The following is a 22,196-nucleotide window of genomic DNA, read 5'->3' as shown; positions in this document are numbered from 1 at the left end:
CTTCCTCCATGAGAGGAAAGACCTGAATGAAAATTCCTCACTGAGTGCAGCTCTCTGCTTCTATACTTCCCCAGTGAAATTTCAGACCAACTGCAGTAAGTGAAAGCTGCCACCTGCAGTCCTAAAACGTGCCAGGGCTCAGACACAGAGATCTGAGTACCTGCAGAAAGCCTTCAGGCCTGGATTGCATCCTGGCAGTGGGCAGAGGCTGTTCAGCTGCAGCAGCTCTGCTACCAAATAGCAGGAGCATGGAAGAGCAGGAATGGCTCTGCTGTCTGTGCCAAGGGCATGGGCGTTTTCCACATCTGCAACCTCCCAGACTGTCCTGAGTTGGAAGGCATATCTACCTGAAAACCACTTCCAGCCTCCTGGTTTCTCAGACCACTTTCCTAGTTTCCACTGCCTAGCCTTCACTACTCTTTGCAATGAATGCACATTTTTGTTCCTCTATCACTGAATCCTGTAGACTGCATGAAGATTTTTTTTGCTCAAAAGATATTAGATAAACATCCTTTGTCCCTTTATATCTTGTATTCTGGATTAATAACAAAACTGATTCCCCTCAGTAAGACAGGTATGTAGCCCTGAGTGAGTAGTAATGTCCCTGGGTAAAGGTTCTATTTGACCCATCTCTAACCTGTGTCCACAAGCTTGTGGACACATTCATGGCAGAAGCAGCTCACCCCCAGTGCCCTGTTGTTAAGACAAAACACTAATAAGGACACTTGCAATATTTTTCTGTCCTGTGGAACTTTCAAATTTTGTCCAGAATGGCCATCTGTGTGCTTTCTAACCCAGTGGAAATTAGCATCACCAAATACTACTTGTTCCTGAGGTAGCAGAAGAGGCAGCAGTAAGAACACAACTCATTAAGAGAAGACAGTAAAGCAATTCAGAAGTGATAGGAGATAATCAGAACAAGCCTTGAAAGAGCAACGGGCTACATGGAAAAGGCTGGGCTTTTGTTTTTTTCTCTAGCTATTTCTGTGGAGTGCAAAAGCCAAAACAACAGTTAACAGCAAACTCTTCAGGATATAAAATACATCTGCATTTGAGGAACTTGGTTATGAATGCTTCTAGGTAAATAACTGCTAACCCTAATAAGGTGTACAAATTTTGTCATTCACCTGTTCTCACTGTTGTGTATGCTCATATGTGCATAAAAACCTATATGTTGAATGTGCATTTCTTCTAATTGCCAAATATTAGATGGTAAAACATAACTGGGTTATTCTGGAGAATACTACAAACTGTGAACTCAGAAGTATAGTTATAACCTTAAACTGTGCAAGAGGACATATGTTTCTTAGATGTATCAGTTACAGAAGTATGTTCCTGAAAGGCTCTTAAAATTCAGATGTGTCAACTAGAAACTAAAGTTGAAAATTTTTTGTATACAAAATAAAAAAGAAGTAGAACACACCATGTAATAATGTGTGTGATTATAATGCAGCTTTATGTAATGGTACTAGATACTATTTTTTTTTCCAACTATTGCTCCCATTATCAAAATCAACAATGCAATTTCTTAAACACTCGATTCCCTTCCTAGTTTTATCTGACAATAAGAAAACTGCAGTCAGCTAACGTGCATATCTCAAAGTTATGAAATAAAGCAGATAACATGGAACAAAGTTTCTAAAAATTGTTTATGATTGAATCTGTAGATTGAAATTCTTACTAAATATCACTATCATCTTGTAACACTGGAATGGGTATTCATAAGCTCTTTAATGTATGCTGTCAGCCTCTATTTTGTAACTACTGATTGTGGTTGCAAAGTCAGTATGACTGCATTAAAAAAAAAAAAGAAGAGGATAAGTAATCTGACAACAGCACTTTAAAATCTAAAATACAACGTTAAAGTTTAAAACAGTCATAAAAGCATCTGTTTAGTTGTGGAAAATCACTTTACAATAGTTTATACTTGCCCCTGCATGCATAGATAGATACTAAAGAATTTGTTTTAAGATTTTCGGTCCAATAATGAAAGATTTTTGGTCCAAATGTGAGGCTGGGAGCTAGGAGATCTAGAAAGATGATCCAATTGTAAGCCAACAGTTAAAAACAATATTGTTTTGTTAAAGAAAAGGCATGTACAGTTTGTCTGGGTGACGATGCTGGCAAACTGACCATGAAAGCAAAAGGTGCTTTTTATTTGCTTTTTTAATAATTTTTTATTATTGTTTTTCCCCAAACATCCTATTACCATTCTTTACCATATCAGTTTTTTGGTTTTTTTTAATCAGTAAGTAAAGATCTGGAACAGAAGTTCAGTGAAAGCTGTGCTTGAGCTTTGCTAATTTACATCTTAAAAATACACCAAGAAGTCACTTTTCCAGCACTAGGAGTAGGTAATGCCGAAATGAGAAAGTTTCTGTAAGTAATATTTTTTTATTATTGTTCTTGGTTACTTGTTGTTGTTTCCCCAAACATGAAACCTATTACTGTGACATTATTTACCTTATCAGTTTTTCACATTAAGAATCCCTGCAACAAACAGAAGCAGTGACAATGAACCCTGCTGATGGCTAAGGTGAAAAGTGGGAAAATTCTGTGCTGGATGTTATGCAGTGTTGAGAATTATTTTCAAACAGGTAAACTAAATAATACTAAATACAATTTTAGCTACTGAGTTGATGTAATGGAAATAGTACTTCACTAATAATGTTTAACAAGTGGCAGAGCACCAAAGCAGTGCATGATACTTATTCTTCTAAGGATTGCCTTTTTTTTCAGGTGAGTGTTGGATGACAGGACTAAGTACTTAATCTCCCATGAAACCAAACACTTGTTAAATACTTACAATGACAGCACATAAGAAGACGGTACAGAAGTAAAAGCAGATTCAAGAGAAACGGCATAACTACTTTCCAAAGCCAAACTATATTTAAATAATGGACTTTTCATCTGCTAGATAGTAAAAATATCCCTGTGCCATTGGGCAGCATTTCCACGTACTTGAATCTGCACCCGATTACATCAAAATAAGTCTCATCCTTCATAAGCTATTTTCAAGTTTGCTGTTGACTCAGAACTAACTAGGCAGTAGTCTGTTATTGCAGTACTCTCTTCTATTATTACTGGTTTTTATTTTATAAATTATTTGTTCCATCTTTTAAGATTCATTATAAAATATTTCGAATTTTTATAATAATAAAGTTAAATACTGCCGCTGAAGGATAACATCAGTGGTTAACTGTTTTTCTCCCAAATATGTTTTACAGTGATGAATACTTTTATTAAAATAAGTCAAACTTATCTTATTTAAAAGTTCACTGAAAGTAAATATAGGATGCAAGACAGTAATCTGATCTAATTATTCTTACTGCACAATAAGTGAAGACAACAAAAACTTCATTGTTGAGTCCTAATGGAAATGGTTAATTGAACAAAGCTTATGAACCCACTGTTGTTCAAAACATATCTCACTGACTAAAATCACAGAAAGGGTATACAGCATTTTTATTGGTTTTCCAACAAAATCATATTTGCCAAGATATCTTTTAGAATAAGGACAAAAGCCAATGAACTTGTGCAGTAACTTCAAATTCAAAGTTGTATTGGATTATAGACTCAGCATACTCAGTCCTTGTTCATGCCAATAGTCTTTATTTGCCTTAGCTTAATTTTTCATTTGGTGGATTAAGCTAACAAGATGATCTCAAAAGCATGGAGCTAGTTCATGTTCTGACATACGTACCTAGGTGAAGACAGATGTAATTGCCAATGAAAAGCTATTGTATGTAGTATATACTAACATTTTCAAAATTATCCTTTTTTCCTTAATGAATTAGAGAAAAGTACCACTTTGATGCTTAATGAAATATTTAATTTTTCTTACTGTTTTATCTTTCCTAAATAAATTCAGAATCTCTCACTATCAGGTTCTAATTAAATTCCTTTAACATCCTCTTTGGTGTTTCAAGAACATTCTCTAAAATGAGCATCATGCATCTGAATTAAAATCTGAGCGTAAATTACTAACATTTTTATATTAATAATTATGAGGCTAAACAAGCAGTCAGAACAGATTAAACATCACTGTCTTTAACAGTGAATGAGTTGGTTGCGAAAGAAATGCATCTTTAGATGCTAAGTTCTATGGGAAATCGCTTCCAGCATGGAAGGTTTGGAGCTGTAATACTTATCACCACAGCTGTAGTTTTATTAATTTTTAAAAATCTATTAAAAAAAAAGAATTCTAAAAAAGAATTCTGTCATCAATTTGCTAATGCTTTTTAAGTTCTACTGGACACCATAATATCAGTTGAAGTCAATATCTAGAATTTAATTGAAAGTGGTTTAAAAAGTGGTCTCAAGATGCTTGTGACAAAGCAGCATACTGTTTTTAACCTCAAACAGAAACTACGTTAAAAAAAAAAAACAACAATATTTTGACATGGCTTATGATATGATTGTGCTGTGCCCTTTTTCTTAGATTATCATTTCTGTAAAGTATGTAATTTACAACTCAAGTTTTTCATTGTCCAAATGTAACACTAAGTAGTCCTCTTCCAGGGCTAATCTTAGCCTACTGGCTTTTAGGTCAGCAACTTAAAGACCTAAATTATTATTTTTTTTAATAGCATCATTGTGCTTCATGGGTAGATTATTAATTGGTTAAATGAATTTTTGCATACTAGTGAAAACTAAGCTTTCAATTCGAAACAAATTCCCCACTCCTATTGAACACTGTTCCTTTCGTCTGCCACAACACTGTAGTTTCTTGTGAATTAAGTACACTGTCCAATTAAGCTGGCCATTTTATTCTCCCTCATTCTTCACTGTCTCAGAACAGTCTATAAGCAGTACTGCTTTACTTCTCTTTCAGTCACAGTGCTTTTTTCTTGGCTGGAAATTTATTAGTCTTCTCCATCTGTTTGCTCATAAGACATGGCTAGAGCCTTGTCCTTAGACATCAACTTTTCTACCTATAGTTTGTCCTTCTGAGAGAGGAGGTAACAGCTAATTAACATTTATGTAGAATTAGTCCAGTTCCTTTGGTCTGGACTGTATATAATCAGGTCTGTAAAAGCATTTTACTGTAATCAAACAACCTAGATAGCAATAAGGCAAAGCATAAAGTTTTTTGCTCAGTCCTTTGCATTTTGCATCCGTTCATTGGAACAATGTTCTTAATACTGTTTTGAAGCCCCTATCAGCAGAAGTATGTTATTACGTAATACCTGCACATTGTCTGTGACTACCTACTCATTACTATTCAAGTAAATTAGTTTCTAATTTGTGTACTCCAGGAGCTTTGTGTTTCAAAGACAGTAGTTCACCAAAGTTTCTCAGTAAGCCTGTATGCTTATTTCCAGGGAGCAAAAGCAGGAGTTATGCTTAGACAATGCAGTGCAGTGAACCATAAATTTGTCTGTATCAGATTATGTTTACTTTCTTATGCTAAACATAATCAATTTGCTAAAGATCTCTGCAGTAAACAACAAGAAAGTTATATTCACAAAGGATGAAGAAGACTGGGAAAAAAAAAATCTTGCAAATTCTAACTGCATTTACACAGAGTCAAATTAGTGATGGTTTCACAGAGAAACAGGCTGAGCTTCAGATTACAGCCACAGGTGATACATGGGAATACACAATATGATATGTTTATTCCAGTATGTAAGAACTTTGGAAAATACCCTCTTCTTTATATTTTAATTGTCCAGTGCAAAGAAATAAAAAATAAAATTAACTTATCATAGGGCGTCAGTTTTAGAAATATCGTAGCTTTGTTTTCAGCACTAGCATTTGTAATGAGCAAGCGGCCAGAACAACTGACAATCAAATACAGCAGCACAGTATTCCCTTTAAGAAGAGGAAAAGTTGTTTTAATCATGTGTGCTGCAAATCTTTGGCTAGTATTAAAATGGGCTATTTTGATACTGTGCAACATTTTGTGTTAAATTAAAAATGAAGAAATAACCCGTATGTCGAACTAACTAAAAGCTAGCATTTCACCTTAGTCTCAAATTGGCTTCCCTTTAAAGTCAGTTCAATCCCTGGATTGTGCATGAATGCTTTAAATATCTTAGTGCAAGACGACAGTAACTGAGCTTTTACTGGTCATTAGGAAAAGTGGCTGTGGACAGCTCTAACATAAGTGTTACTTTCTGCCATCATAAAATATGAATTAAAAATAATACCAGCAATCATCTTCCAGAAATAAGTATATAGCTAGAAAGGCTCCTAAATCCTGATGCTCTGGTTTTATAATCCCAAGTTTAATAAATTGCTGACTTCTAACACAGCACGTAGAAAAAAAAAAATCTTGAATGCTTCTGCTCTGTTAAGATCTGTGAAAGTTAAATAGAGGTGAATAAAACTGATCTCAAATTCTCCAGCAATACTTGCTTTTGGTTTTGTTTTTAATATAATTTACAAATGCTTTTTAAAAATTGTGTTTAATATGCCATGCTAGGGAACTCAAATGTGGTAATTCTAGGTAGATAACTGCTGCTTGTTTACAAAGCACTATTCCATTCTAATGACATAAAATAATAGAAAAGAAATCCTAAATAAAGCACATTATCACGAGAAAATTATGGCAACTAACAACCACTAAGGACAAAGCAGCTTTCACTAATAAATGTCGAAGCTGTCTAGATTTACCTGGGCACAGGAAAGAAAATCTTTGTTTATTCAGGAGCCAAGGTACATCCAGGATCAAAGGGCACTCCAAGATGCTGAAAAGAAATTTTACTTTGGCCTTCCATTGCACTATTGATTTTGGCAAATAGCTATGCTTACAAGTCTTTGTTCTCCGGTAATAAACAGTCCAAAGACAGAAATACACAAATTTTCACTATCAGAGGTGAAGCAAAGTTTGTCATTTTGACACAGCATGAAGGGACACATCAAGAGTGGGTTGGCAGTACCAACAAGATGTTTTCTCAAGAGGGCAATAGAGAAAATTAATATTCGAATCAGAATATTTTTAATAATGTTGGGCCCTCAATAGTTTGTCTTCAATATTTTTGAAAGTTGCATATGGAAATAGTACATAATGCCTAAGAGATTACTCCTGCCCTCTTCATATCTACAGCCCAATGTGAAAAGTACATTAGTATCAAATTTTTATGTTTCATTTTGAGATTGCTAAGTTACCATTTCCTACCTACTAGCTAAGAGAACTTAAAAAATATATATTGAAGTGTCTGATGCTGTAAGTTTGTAGTACTTCATTTTCTCTGTATACAAAAAGAGCTGGAACAGAAGTTCAGTGAAAGCTGTGCTTGAGCTTTGCTAATTTACTTCTTAAAAATATACCAAGAAGCCACTTTTCCAGCACTAGGAGTAGGTAATGCTGAAATGAGAAAGTTTCTGTAAGTAATATCTGCACTCTTACAGTGTTTCAGAACTCCACATTAAAGTTTCATATTGCTAAGACACTGGGCTTAGGAAATTTCTCTAAATAGCTCTTCTTTCCAAAGCATTTTTGATGAATTTACCAGACAATATAGTGGCAACAAACAGAAAGCTACAAAGCAGATATATGTAATATTAAAAGATGCCTTGAGTAATTTCACCACTTGAAGGTCTACACCAAAAAATTGATCGACTTAATCCATAAATTTGACTAGACTGAAACAACTACCATCTTTGCTGCCTTTTTTCCAAGGTTTCTATTCATAGCAGGAATGCCTGAACTGCATCTAAAGCAGCCCTGAGACTATGTCATATATTGAAGTATACAAGGTTTTAAGCAAAATCTCAGTGTGAAGATTACAAAATTACAGATGCAATCAATATAGCAGGAATCTACTTACTTTCTGGCCCTCTTCACTAACTGAGATTCTGAATATACATTTCACATATGACAGAAACTAACCCGTTGTAACCTGATTACATGAGTATTTGGCATATTTCTGCTTGAAAACACAGTGACAGGAACAATCAGAAGGGATTGGCAAAGAAGTATAGAGCAAAGAGAGAGAGCAAGAGAGCACCTCCTCCTCAAACCACATGAGCAAAAAGTAGCAGTAAGAGCACCTTTGATTGAGAGACACATACGTTCCTCTCAAGAAACTGTGCTTTTATAAAATTAAGAGATATAATGCTGTGGTATGCATGTTGTAATGTAGGAAATAATACAAGAATGAAGATAATAATAAAAGAATGGTGGTAATAGATAGCCAAAGGTTATCTACAGGAAAAACTCACCAATGCTGATGCTTTCAGTCTAACTGGAACATGCTGAGTCTGGTCACCCAATCTCCACAAAGGAGCCATCTCCAACAGAGATGCTGCTGTCATGGTTGTCAGCCCTTAAATGAAGTCTAGGAGAGGTGGAGTCAAGCTCCACCCCTTCCGGGTGCACAGATGAATTATCTTCACTTGTGCTCCCACAGCTGACCCAACACTTGCCTCAGCTGATTAATCAGAGGTTCAGGCTGTGATTACCAGTTTCCCATACACATGTACTTCCCCTTCAGAAGTGTAGAACTGCACATGCCCAGCTGGAAGTACTTTGCTGGAGAGTAGTGCAGACAGATTAGATATCAGACTTCACTAAATATGGTATCTATTAGACATCACAGCTTTAATTTTCTCCTGTTGTCCTGTAACCATGCACATAAGAAATCACCATCGGCCTTTACCACTAAACAAATACCAGGAGTGCACGCAGCACATGAATCTTCTCTTTCTCCCCCTGTTTTTATGATGTTCCCCAAAAAGAAGGGAGCAGTACAATCTCACAATAACTACCATATTTCCTTTGAAGCCCCAAGTTGTAGTTTTGATTTATCTTCAAAAACAAATAAATAATAGCAAATACAAAACAAAAATATTATTTGAAACTCAATAGTTTCTTCTTGAATTTCCACTAGAGGGAAAAAAAAAAAAAAAAAAAAAAGAAGAAATTGAAAACTACATACAACTTCATGCTCTCCAGGAATGTATTTAACTACTGTACGAGTGGCGATGATAACGAGACCACCACTAGATGATACCCCAGTGGGACTACTTTCTTTTTGGGTGTTACAGATGTATAATACATCTTGTTAAATCTTGTTGTAAACTTAGCCATTTTTATTTTGGTATTTAAAAAACAAAGAATAAGGAATAGGTTGATGTGCTTAACAAAAATATCAGTTAGAGACAAAGATTCAAAAGAGTCAACCAAGACAGTAAGGTAATAAACAAAGGCAGGAACTCATTTTTACACATCAAAATGATTTTCTGTAAGCACTGCACTTTTTCTACCAGATCTAGGTATTTCTAATTCTGAGATAAACTATTTCTAATTTGCCAGAACCTTTGTATCGTACATTCGCATTTGACATCCACCAATATCATTTCATAATAATAATAATGCCGTTATTATGCAACTTACGTAAATTATTTGGAGGAGGTCTTGTCTCCATGTTTTCATAATGTTGCACATGTACTACAATGTTGAGATCTCTTTCCATATGATCTGTTGTACACGGACCTTGTGGTCGCATCACATCAGCAAGAGCCCTGAAAAACAAACAAAATTTCAGAATAAAACTGTTGGAAAATTTCTTAAGTTATTTGCACTATAGTCCAGGTGCGTTGTTTCTGTTTGGGATACAGTCTATCATGTCTACCTGAAAAAACAGTTCTATTCGCAGCAAAACCGGGAACTCAGATTAATCATGAGACTTCACACCTAAGACTTCATCTGTCTTTACTCCACAGAAACATAATTTAAGCTTGTTGAGACTTGCCAAGTTCTTCAATTGCCTGTTCTTGATGACATTGCCATCACAGTCAAACTGAGCAGGTCTGTCAGAGTCAACTCTTTTTAAACATGCAGCTGCATAGAGCACCACACAATGCAGTGGCCTAGATCATTTTCAATGAAAAATGTTAACAAAGATGAAAGGTTTAAATATAATTTTCTTGTAGCAATCCAGTAGGCATGACACCATACACAATCAGGGATTTGAGCTTTCTCAATTCAGAAAGTCGGCTAAAAACATCTTTTCTCACTTCTTTAAGAGTGACCTCATCATTACAATAGAGCAAAGCTGTTGTGGTAACATTGCTGGAAAAAGGATGAAAGCTTTGCAGCAGCTCTGTGCAAGCAGAAAGAGTCCTCACAGTATGGCCAGGCCCAACTTGAAGCTAAGCGTGGGGGTTTTCTGCAGCACTGCAGGCAGTAATTTTATGTGACACCGTGGCTCATCCCACATTTGCATAGTTTCTGTGGACTCGGTCCACTGTCAAACAACCTGCCCTGTGTAAATCGTGTAGGTAAGAATGCAGACATGTATCAGCTATGTTTTAAGTTCCAAACATCTCCCTCTCTTATTCTAGGCCATGGAGTTTCACCATTGACTTCACTAGGAACAGGGTTAGCCCCTAGGTTTGCATCACACAACTACCTGCTGAACCACTGTGCCGCAAATATAACCAACCCACCTGCAGAAACCATTCCTTTCGGCAATGGAAACACTCACAGGGTCTTACCAGTGTCTTTGGAGCTCCATGCAAAATGGTACATCACTGACCGTTATTTGCTTCCTCCATTTTTCTTACTGTTAATTTTTAGATGCCTTGAACTGCTTTTTGAAGGGAACAAATGCATCTTCCAAGGACTGTGCCTAGTTTAGTTTAATTTACTGCCAGATTATACAGTGTCCCAGACACTGCATCAAGTTTATAAACTAATTAATAAAAATAATAAATGCCCACTGGTGAAATTTGCAACAGGTACCACCTAGCTCCTGCACTGTGGTTCCATTACATGATGATTTCTTGATCAAGGAGCACTGTACTTTTAAATATTAAATAGCTGTTTCATTTAAGATACAGAGAGGACTTCTAAAATACATATCACTCTCTGTTTGCAGGAACACTGATGACTGATATTGATGTTTCCATCTGCTTAGGGCTAGCATCGTGTTATTAAATACTATTTACAGTTGTGATCAACATGTTACAGAATTCTCTTAATGCTGTAAAAGGTCAGAAGACAGTAACCAAATGATTAATGGTATCAGAGCAGTGCTTCCATTTGAAGCAATGCTTATACAGCAGAAACTGCAGAGCTGGCCTACATAGCAGAATAATAAAAATTCACAAAGAGAGATCTCACAAGGGTATGCAGAAAAAGATGCAAAAAGAAAGCACTAAATTGCAAAAGACAGTTGAGAATAACAGGAACCAAAGCTATCAATACATAGTCAATTTATGCAATACAGATTTATTTTTAAAAATTGACATCAAGATGTCATTACTTTTTTTTTTTTTTTTTCTCCAAAGGCAGGTGGGCACATTTCTGAGAAGAAGCACAAATCAAAGTTCCTAACTTCATCATGGGCGTTAAAATTGTGTAAACCTGTGATACAGCGCAGTATTTCCCAGCCTTGTGAGAGCAGGTTTTCTGAAAAGTTTTCTTCATTGCCCTTAATATGACGTTGAATGTTGTTAACTACAGGCTTTAAATGACAGCAGATTAACTACTGACTGACTGTGAAGATACCAAATGAGTTTTCTACTGCTTTAGTGTGGCTTTTTTTCAGCCAAGTTTTAAGGAATTAGCTATACAAATATGTCAAGGAAAAAGGAACTTCTTGTCAAGTTCTATTTTTAATGATTTTGAATGACACAGCACCTATGTTTGTACTACATTAGCCAAAGTTACAGAGTCTTCCCAGGGCAGAATAGCTCATATAACAAAAGGCTTGCCTTGATCTTCCACTGATGTCAGGGAAAGTTAAAAATGTGTGGCAGCTCGTATTACTAAAGCACAAAGGCAATGCAGTTACCTGTTGTTTTTTTTCCTAGGGATTTGCCCATATAGAGTTTTGTGTACATAGGGTACACAGCAGTATCCTTGAACAGATGCTTGCTTCAAAAAATACTGCAGAGGCCAACAGACTTTGTGCATTTCTTACCTGAATATCAAACTACAAAGTAGGTCCTACTAAAAAGTGATATGTGTGGAGAGGCTTTATTCACACCATTGCTATATATAATGATTTTTAAAGGAAATCTAAAAGGTAGCGATATCTAAGTCCTATATATTGATATATTGACATTGACTGCAGTTTTACAGAAGTGGAAAAATGTTACCTAAGTATGGCTCAGAGCTATCGAACTGTCGCAAGATTTCTTCTGCCATAAGATTTTTCTCTTTGGATATATAATATTATTTTCAGATGTTACAAAGCACGTGGAGCCAGCCATTTCCTTTACGGTTGTAAGGCTGAGAAAGCTGAAACACAAGTTATTTCATGAAAGGTCAGTTGTTATAATTTGCCTCCAAAATCCATGTTAGGTAGGCCGAATTTAGATTTAGGTTTAAATCCATAAGGGAAATAATTTCACATGTAGGATTCAGCATCTTGGCAAGTCAGACTTCTGTTGGCCCCAGGTACATGCCTTTTGAATAATCAACTAAAGACTTGACTTCGGAGCTTAGCACATTGAGAAGGATAAAAAATCAGATGGCTCTTAATTTTCAGAAAGCTGCTAACAGGCTACCAGAAGCACTGCCTGGGAGAGAAAAAAAAACAACAAAAACCAAACAAACAACAACAAAAAAAAACCACACACAACACCACCAGAACAGGAGCTAGAGAGTACAAGTGTAAATACTGTTCATTCAGTTCTGGGTCCGTATGCACATTCTCCATGAGGATTAGGGAAGAAGACAAAGGTGTAGTTTTATTTACAGAAAAATCTGCTCCGTGGAACGCAAACTTTTGCCTATTCTACACACTGTCAAGAGAGGATTCACCATTTTACAGAGCTCCACTGATGCAAGTCTTAAGCAGCAAGCACGTGCTGCCCTTGTAAGCAACAAAGCTTCTAGGTATCCTTCAGGAGGCAGATTGTTTCTTTTTCCTTTGAGGCACTGTACTGCCACATGCAGTCCTTCTGCCATATCTGATAACATACACCACCTTATTCTCTTAAAAGGCATTTGGGTAAAGGAAGAATTACTCTGCTTAGTTCCTTAACACGGTAGCTGAGGAAACATCTCCTTTTAACATCAAGTAACAAATTTAAAGAGGAAAATTATATAAACAGTGTATTATCATATGATGTCTAAAGGAAAATATATGATTCAGTTCATACCATACTTCCTTCCCTACCTTCATCTTCCATATTTAAGTTCCATCCCAACAGTAAGAGTGTTCTATTGAAAAGCAAAAGAAATAAATTGTCAGCAGCTGTACACTTGGCCTTTTTTCTTAAAAGGAAGTGACTTCTTTTTGCTAAATAGCCTTGCTCACTGGGTTTTGATGTAGATTTTTGTTTGCTTGTTTGTTTTAGTTATGGGTTGTTTTCACTACATTTCCCCGGTGTTATTTCATTGTGGAGTATTTCAGGAAAATTCAGTGAAATAAATAGAGTGTTCTTGGTTTGTTTTGATATAGAAGTAAACAAAATATAATGAGAGGTTATAGAAACTAAGCTCACCTACTCTGTGAAGTTTGTCTAACATACACAAGTGTCTTGCTACAGTAGCAGATCCACTGACTGCAAGATGAAATGATGCAAAGAATTACTAAGCATGGCACAGACCTGTCTCTGTTTACAAGCACTCTTGTGTGCAGGTCTCTGTTCATGTTTCTTAATAGCAAATAAAAAAGTGGAAATACACAATTTACACCAGTTGTATCCTGTTCACTTAAAAAAAAATAAATAAATAAAAAATCAGCCCTTATAAAAAAAGTCAGTTTACATCATCCATCATCTTATCTGATAAACAGTACTAGCCTTTATTTAAGTGAATTTGTTCATAAGAATTAAAAGAATTCCAGTAATTCCTGTACCTGTGGGGTACGGAAGAGAAAGGAGACAATCTTAGCAACAGAAATAGATAACAAATCCATCTCTGTATGTTTTTTGCTGCCAGCCAAAATGGAGTAACACATTTCTGATTTGGCCTACCTAACACCCTCAGTGCATTACATCTTTGCTTTTTAATAAGATTTGCTACAGAAGAAAAACATAAGGGGTTCTAGTTTTTATTTGGCTTTGTTGTGTTTGTTTTTTTATTTTAATTAGTATTGCAAAAGAAAGTGAATACAAATACAGACTAGATATTATTTTAATTTCTGGTACTATTAGTGATTTAAACAAATTATTTCTTGAGCACTGCAACTTCTTTTTCAGAGTACTAGTAGTGTACAATGAGGATGGAATAATTTAGTTAAACAAACAGTTGAGGACAAAGGGGTTACTTCAGTTCTTCACTAAATGAACAGATTTTTAGATTGCCCAAAGGATTTACAAATTAATTCCTTTTACAAGTGATGCCATAGTAGACCCGCCCCACACAGCTGTGAGTGTAATAACTTTTGGGGAGGGAAAAAAAAAAAAACAAAAAAAAAAAACCCAAACCCATAGCGCTGCTTCATCAGAACATGACTAGCTATTATGTGCAGTGAGTGGGTGACTGTTTTTCCATGTGATCATGACTTTCAAAGTTGCTATAATCCTTATCTGAATGTTTTCACGGTGAGGAAGGTACAAGATCTCAGACAATGTTAAGTAATTAGGATAACACATGACCTTTCTAAGAACCACTTCAGAAGCCAAATCTTTATGCACACACAACAGGGAATATTTTCTGGTCCCTTGTAATACTATTTCCCAGAATATCAGAAGACAGAATATCATTTCAGAATACTTAACACCTGTACTTTAGATAGCAAATACAAAGAGTTTCTTCAGCAAATATTTCTGTTAGTAGAAGTTGGATCTGTTTAAGCCAGGTATAAGCAGGGATAGCTACACCTTTGCTTTGTCCTGTTTTTTGTTAGAAGCTTTGACTTACTGCCTGCACGAAGACACCACAGAAACAGACTGAATCATATGAGAGCTTTTCACAAACAAGCTTCAGCCCCTTAGTTCAAGGGTAAGATTTTAAGTCAATTGGGATTCACATATTCTGTCTCAGTTTTGTAGTCTGAATATTCAGAATGTCTAAAGGATTAATATGTCTTGCTCAAAGAAAACTGACTTTGCAGAATTGCCACTGACACACAGTATTGAATTGACTGAAATTTGTGATGTGCTGTTCTCAGTAGTAACTGTATCAATCAGTTTATGAATAGCAAATAATTGTTAGTGAACAGATAATGCCTTTGCAGGAGTATTTTTGGTGGCTTTTTCCTGTTCACTCCACGATAAGCAGCCATGACATGGCTCCAGGTATTGAGTTGATTTCTTGTGCTGTATTTCAGAGTAAGACTTTTCATCTAAGCTTTAACGACTGTGAACTACATCATCACCAGGGCAAGGGGAATCTTTCTGCCTTACTGCATGTCCAGTAGAAGGCATCATTTTAATTGCATTTCATTTCTAAAGTTGCCCAAGACACTGGAGTTGGTTTAGGCTATTTAATGAAGCAATTTCCTTTTTTAATGCCTTTCCCCCCTATCTGCTTTACTTTCATGTGCCCGGGATTAGCATTAAAAAAAAAAACAACAGACAGACTGCAAACTTGGCACGTGTTATGCCTTGATTTTGAACTGCTACGACAATCTTGGTTTGGAATATGTTGTTTAAGACACTGGGCTCAGTCCTGAGCTGCCCATCTGCCTATCCACCACTAGGCAGTCTGTATCTGGAGTAGACAGAAAACAGCATGCCTAACTCTTGGTGGGGGAGGTTCTCATTGATGTAACTCAGCCATTGCACAGCGGACATAGAGTGTAACACACAAATAGGTGACAAGATCTTCATATTATGTTTTTAACCTTCCAACAGCAACTGAAAAACATTAAGAAATTCTACATTAGCATTTCCTTTTTGTCTCCCGGATCCCTTCTACCCTGGCTCATTTTCACAGTTCAGGCATTTTACAAATAGCTCACACACTTTCAGAGGCTGGGGGAGTAGAGAAAGCCATGCCAAAACCATTTTGCAGCTGGAAGGGGAGAGTGAGATGACATCTGTTTACATCTTCAGTTGAGAAGTTAAAAACATTTTCCAGGCTTCAAAACAGTTGGAAGAGAGAACCTACCAGGCTTCCTATAATCCACTGTTTCTGCTTTCAGGCTTTTTCTGCTTTCCTATTCACATACAATGTATCTGAGAAGACTTGCTGGATATTACTGGGGAGAGGGTCCAATGCTGCAGATAAATTGACTACTCTGTGTGTACACTCCCCTGTTACTTCTATCCTTGCTCTGTATGCATGCACTATGATAACTATTGGTTTGGGGAACCACAGAAGCCCTGCTTTCTGAAGTTGGTCTCCTCAGTTACCTTGCAGGGGAACAAAGCCTGCCTGGCTAGATAGACATATTGTTTAGCAGGAACTCGTGGAGTTTTTAACGTTTGTTTGGTTTTGGTTTTTTTTTGTTTTGGGTTTTTTTGTTTGTTTGGAGAGGAGCAATGGGGGAAGGGACCCTGCACCCTGGCACCCAACCTTACCTGGACATGTGCTCCCGCTGAGGTCTGTGCGCCTTCTCCAGCCCTAGTTTGGTGAAGATTCCCACCAGCACCATAACTGCCACAACCCCACAGATAATGTAGACGATGAGGTTGGTTTTATCCCTGGTGGGGTCGTGCAGAGGGTCATCTATGCGGGAAGGAGGCTTCCCAGTGTTCATCCACAGCGGCGTCTCATAGTTCGTGCAGGTGCTTTGATCCAGTCTCGTCTTCTTGAACTTGCAGCAAAATCTGAAGCCACAAGTGCCACAGCAGAAAATGAACTCCCCCGAACTGCAGTTAAAGGGGGGGTCCCACTGCCCCATCACATCGAAGTAGCCCCTGCAGAAGTCCGGCGTGGGAGGTGGCTCGGAGGGATCCAGTTGTTCCCCAAGGCTGGAGTGGTTTCCTCCCGAGAGCACCACGAAGCTCCCCAGCTGCTGGCCAGCTTTCTCCTGAGCCCGACAAACCAGCGTTAGCAAGTCCGCCACCAAGTAGCCGAACAGCAGCCGAAGGAAACCTTCCATTCCGCCTCTCAGCCCCGGCTCAGAACCGTCGCCGCCGCTCGAGTTGCTGGATGCTGCGCCACGCCAGGAGCTGAACATAAAGGGCTCGGTCAAGGGCCGGGCGCGCCTCAGCCCGCGCTCGCCTTCAGCACTACGGACCCCGGGTGGCGCCGCAGCCTCGCGCCTCCCTGCTCCGAGGAGCCGAGCAAGCGCGCAGCACTTGTGGAGCGGGGAGCGCGGAGAGGGAGCGCACGGGAGGAGGAGGAGGAGGAGTGCGGGGGGGGGGTGGAGGTGCGGCGGCAGCGCGGGGCAGCGCACAACAGCGGGCTGGGAAGAGGGGCGTGGGGCGGGAGAGCCGGGGCGAGGCCGCTGCAGAGGGAAGGAGCGGAGCGGGGACCGCCTCGCGCCGCCTGGTGCCGATCGCGGGAGCCGGGGCGCCCACTTTCCGCTCTCGCGTAGAGCCCGGCGCTGCCCCTCGCACGACTCCCTCGCCCGGCCCCCGGTGCCCGCAGAGCCCCGCCCGGAGCCGGGCGAGCCGAGGGACAGAGTGCGGCCGGACGGAGCGGCACATAGTCCACGGGGAAGGGCTGCTCCACAGCAAGCGTGAGTGCGAGGCGGCCCAGCCTAATCGCCACGCTGCCGGCGGACGCCTGGACACCGTGAACCGAGCATAGCCCCTTTCCCCGGGCACCACTTTGGCCCGCTCCCACGCAGCCTTCCCAAGGGGCTTCACTCGCGCCCAGCAACCCCCCGAAGCGCCCGTCCCCCACCATAGATCCCTTACATAAGAGACTTCCCGCTTAGGTGGGCGCTCCCTACAGGTGCGTCTTCGAAAGCGCGGGAGCGCCTCCTCTCCCCTCCTGCGCGCTGCGCTGCGCTGGGGGTACCGGCCGGACAGGGCGGGGGGCGGCGCCGGGCGACTGCGGTGTCGCTCCCCCTGCAGCGCGTCGGGCTCCAGGCCCAGGTGCGCACCAGAGCGCGGGAGGAGCACTCCGCTCCTGCGCGTCGCAGTGTGGTCGGAGCTTCACGCACCTGTGAGGGGCGGGCGGGTCCTGGCGGGGCGGTGTGTGCGGGGCTGTGACTCCGCTACAGCGCGGACGTGCCCTGCTCTCAGGTAGCGTCCGTTACTCGTGCTGCGTGCCTTACAGCGGGGCCACGCGTGTGGCTGCTAAACGTGAGCTATCCCTGCGCTTCCTTAGTGAGAAATCTCGTTATGATGCCGGTCGGGCCGGATCCTGGGGACGCAGTAAGGTTGTCTGTGAGACACTGAATTAAAATAACTTCCCCAAACAGAACGCTGACTCTGGGAGAGTTTTTAGCTATTCGTTCCCCATCCCTGCTACTTGACTCTGTCATCCCCGCCGTATGCTTTGGCAGCAACCTGCACAAACAGCAATACTCTTATCCTGAATGCTATGCTGCCACCAGATGTAGGAAACAAGCCCGTTATGGCGTGATTTAGCAGTATGTGCTGGGGTTACAAGCAGCTTCCGTGCTCCTCAGGGACACATCTGGGTGGCCTCAGCTCAGGGAGGGGGGGCTGTGCGGCCGCTGCTCTCCAGGAACATGGGCCAGGCTCCTGTGGAGTTGTGAAACAGTGAATGATAGAGAGGTGAGGCAGAGGACAAAGCAGACGTTTGGAATTGGAGAGGGCTGTCGTTAGCTAATTGTGATCCTTTGCTTTCTCTTAAAAATAGACTCCAAGTACAGTGTGATGATTCCACCGAAGGGGTTGGCAGGAAGCCTTTCTGCAGCTCAGAAATCCCCTTTATTCCTCAGCAGAGAAAATCAATTGGTCTCAGCCAAACCAGCCTCTTTGTTAATATTTAATTCTTAAAACCTCCACCTCATCAACATCCCCTTTCAAGTCTCCTCTGAAATCGTATCATTCCTCTCTTGCGTATACTTCACTCTGCTGTTATTTATTATTTAACACTTTGTAATGCATTTTGAGCTGAAAGTACTGAAAAAAAAAAGTGAATCATACTGTTGTATCTGTAGATATTTAAGGGCCAGTCTTGTCAGGTATATAAAATTATACAAGTTTCCCTGATGCTGAAAAGCTGCTTAAATATTTTGCATGATTAGTGCTATGCATGTGTAGAAATAATAGCATCAAGAAATGATTTATTTTGTGGGCCATTAATCCTGAGTGCCTGTGGTATGAGTTCCTTGTTTTGCTAAGTTCCTGGGGATTTCCTTAAGCATTTTGCAACAGCAACAAAGGCACAGTATTTAGGCTAGAATCTAACATCTGCTGGACTCAGTTCCATGAGATCAGGATCTGATTCTAAATGGCACGTCCTAGGAAATCGAGCTCAGAACTGGGGAAAAAAAAAAAAAGAGGGAGGATTCGAAAAGGGGGGTGGGGGATTCAAATCTTGAAAAGCAGTGTTTCCTGTGACACCATAAGACCTATTGAGCTCAGAACCCATAAATCATATTACCCTAATAAATCATAAATTACTCTAGTTATGCTCTATGTTCCTGTTAATAATCTTAACAGTACAGTTATTCTCACTGTGTTATGTCTTAAAATTTTAAGGGCGAACTAGACTTATCCTTGACTAGACTGTGAGCCCTCCCCCCGCCTTTTTTTTTTGTTTGTTTGTTTTTGCCTGCTGCATTGTATTATAATGCTTTCGCAGTGTGCAGTTGTCAAAATATCTACATGATCAAAATATATAATCACCAAGCATAACAGTGGAAATAACAAAACTAAAACTGAGAGAAACAGGCTTTTCATACAGTACTGGGTCATTGTATGATTTTCTAAAGTGTTGGGTTTTTTTTCAATTAAAACTTTAAATAAACTTTGATTTCAGTTGTCTTTATCAAGCTGAGAAAAACAAAAGATTTCACAATATAGCATCAATCTATAGTATATGTCTAGAAGACAAACTTTTGTCACTGGACTGAAGTGAGTAATAATTATTTCTGTTTTCTGTAGTTTAATCGCATAACTAATGTATTTTGCCTCTGGAACAATTGAGAAGATGAAGTTTCAACCCACAGAACATGTATTTATTTAAGCACATATCCACTTAGTTAAGCGAAGTACTTAACTGTAGGCACAGACCTTACACAAAGCACATTAGTCCTCTATTCTACTTCTCTATTTTCAATGAGACTTTCACATGTGGATCAATGGCAATGGTGATTGATCAATTTTAATCTAGAAAATAGGTTTCCGGTGGGACATATATAGTGTTGTATAGTCACTGAATACTGAGGAAGAATACTGAACAATTAAAACATAGAGCAATTGCAATGATCATGCTTAAAATTCACTATTTCATTTTGTAAATAATAATAATCATCTTCATGCAACCTTTGAGTATTTCCCAGGCAAAGATTGCAAGCTAGAGTGAATGGTCCTTTGCCAAGCACTGAGCCACTGGAGTCTTTGAGTCAATCATTAATTCCAGAGAAATGTCATATAGTTCAATCATTATTAATAGGCTCTCCATAAACAGTAATATCTGTCAGAAAAGACATCTAGATGGGCCTGATCTCAGCAGTATTGATATTAAGAGTATTTTGTGATAAGCAGTTTCTTGTGGAATTAGGAAGTCAATGTCTGCTTCCTACATGTTTATTTTGTACTGCAATGCAATATTTGGATGTATAGACACGAAATGTATTATGACTGGAAAACAAAACAGATGATAATTATATGAGACCAAGTGGCAGAATACTTACAAGTAGTAGTTTTTAAAAGTATATTTAAAAAGAATGGAATGGAATGGAATGGAATAGAACAGCTTGAATGTGTCTGCTGTGGAGAAATAAATTAATATGAGACATACAAATTAGCCAACATGAGATGGAGAAGCAACAAAATGCATTTAACAACATCTTACAAACATTGCACATCATACTGAGTACTTCTTTAGTTACTGTCAACAAAATACAGCTTGCACATAGCAAAGGGATCACCAGCAAGAGAATTTACTAAGCCATGAGGTGCATCATGAATGAAAAATCATTATTTGTTTTCACAGCTTACTGAGGAGGAAAAGAGTTTATTGCAATTCTACAGTGTAGCGATTACATATTATCACCTAACATTTTTCCTGGCCATCTTATTGTAAAACCAATGCCAAAGTAATTGTATGTGTTGAGGTGGGGAGGGGAACATTAACAGTGTTTAAGTTTGAGGGGATTTAATGAAATTCTGACAGTTCTTGTAGCCTCAGTTTAACTCAAAAGAATTAGTTCAAATCAGGAAAGGAAAGGAAAGGAAAGGAAAGGGAAGGGAAGGGAAGGGAAGGGAAGGGAAGGGAAGGGAAGGGAAGGGAAGGGAAGGGAAGGGAAGGGAAGGGAAGGGAAGGGAAGGGAAGGGAAGGGAAGGGAAGGGAAGGGAAGGGAAGGGAAGGGAAGGGAAGGGAAGGGAAGGGAAGGGAAGGAAAAGGAAAGGAAGGGAAAGGAAGGGAAGGGAAGGGAAAGGAAAGGAAGGGAAAGGAAGGGAAGGGAAAGGAAAGGAAAAAGGAAAAAGGAAAAAGGAAAAAGGAAAGAAAAAAGAAAAAAGAAAAAAGAAAAAAAGAAAAAAGAAAAAAGAAAAAAGAAAAGATAAATTTAGAAGGCAAATAGAGTACTTTAAATGTAGAAGAGGCAACACATGCATGTATACCATAAGGGTCTTCAGTGTTCATCAGCAAAAAGTTCCAAAATGTCACTAGAGGCTTTCAGCAGTGTGACTGAAAAATGAATTGTGCCCTCAGGTTTGCCTGTTCCAAAGCTATTCCTCTAATTTTGAACAGGGAAAACTGCCAGTCATTTTCTCTCTTTGGCAGGATTGATGTTGTTTGTGAACTGTAACAATATTGCCAGTACTAGTGTTTCTACTTGTTTCAAATTAGGTTGCCACAGAATTTACATCGGGAAGGATTGACCAAGTGCCTCAGGATTACTGCAGCTGGCGAAGAAAGCTCTGCAGATCATTCCAGACTCTTAGCAGCAGAATCTTTGTATCTCGTTTCCAAAAAAAAATAATAATAATAATTAAAAAAAAAAAAAAGAAAAAGAAGGAAGGAAGGAAGGAAGGAAGGAAGGAAGGAAGGAAGGAAGGAAGGAAGGAAGGAAGGAAGGAAGGAAGGAAGGAAGGAAGGAAGGAAGGAAGGAAGGAAGGAAGGAAGGAAGGAAGGAAGGAAGGAAGGAAGGAAGGAAGGAAGGAAGGAAGGAAGGAAGGAAGGAAGGAAGGAAGGAAGGAAGGAAGGAAGGAAGGAAGGAAGGAAGGAAGGAAGGAAGGAAGGAAGGAAGGAAGGAAGGAAGGAAGGAAGGAAGGAAGGAAGGAAGGAAGGAAGGAGGGAGGGAGGG

At 39.2% G+C, this 22,196-nt stretch overlaps 1 protein-coding gene across 13 annotated transcripts in view; it reads right to left on the bottom strand.

Annotated features, from left to right (window-relative positions):
- The window catches only part of SHISA9 (shisa family member 9), a 169,875-nt gene extending 151,967 nt beyond the window's left edge, over nucleotides 1-17,908 (bottom strand). For 5 of the 13 annotated variants that reach the window (XM_015876446.3, XM_085513761.1, XM_085513758.1 and 2 more), the window contains exons 1-2: nucleotides 16,375-17,345; nucleotides 9,344-9,471 (exon numbers count right to left, since the gene is read on the bottom strand). In XM_015876446.3, coding sequence (XP_015731932.1) covers nucleotides 9,344-9,471; nucleotides 16,375-16,976 — 730 coding nt within the window. In that variant the 5' untranslated portion in view covers nucleotides 16,977-17,345. Of the gene's footprint in view, nucleotides 1-6,618; nucleotides 6,693-9,343; nucleotides 9,472-16,374; nucleotides 17,459-17,661 lie in introns of those variants that run through there. The other 8 variants (XM_085513753.1, XM_085513759.1, XM_085513756.1 and 5 more) reach the window with 6 other exon arrangements.
- Between the last annotated feature and the right edge of the window lie 4,288 nt (nucleotides 17,909-22,196).

Source organism: Coturnix japonica, chromosome 13 (genome assembly GCF_054131305.1).
Source record: "Coturnix japonica strain WE chromosome 13, WE-NBRP24, whole genome shotgun sequence".
In the NCBI taxonomy this organism is placed as follows: domain Eukaryota; kingdom Metazoa; phylum Chordata; class Aves; order Galliformes; family Phasianidae; genus Coturnix; species Coturnix japonica.
The sequence above is the reverse complement of the archived record's forward strand: the minus strand, read 5'-3'. Positions and strand labels throughout refer to the sequence as shown.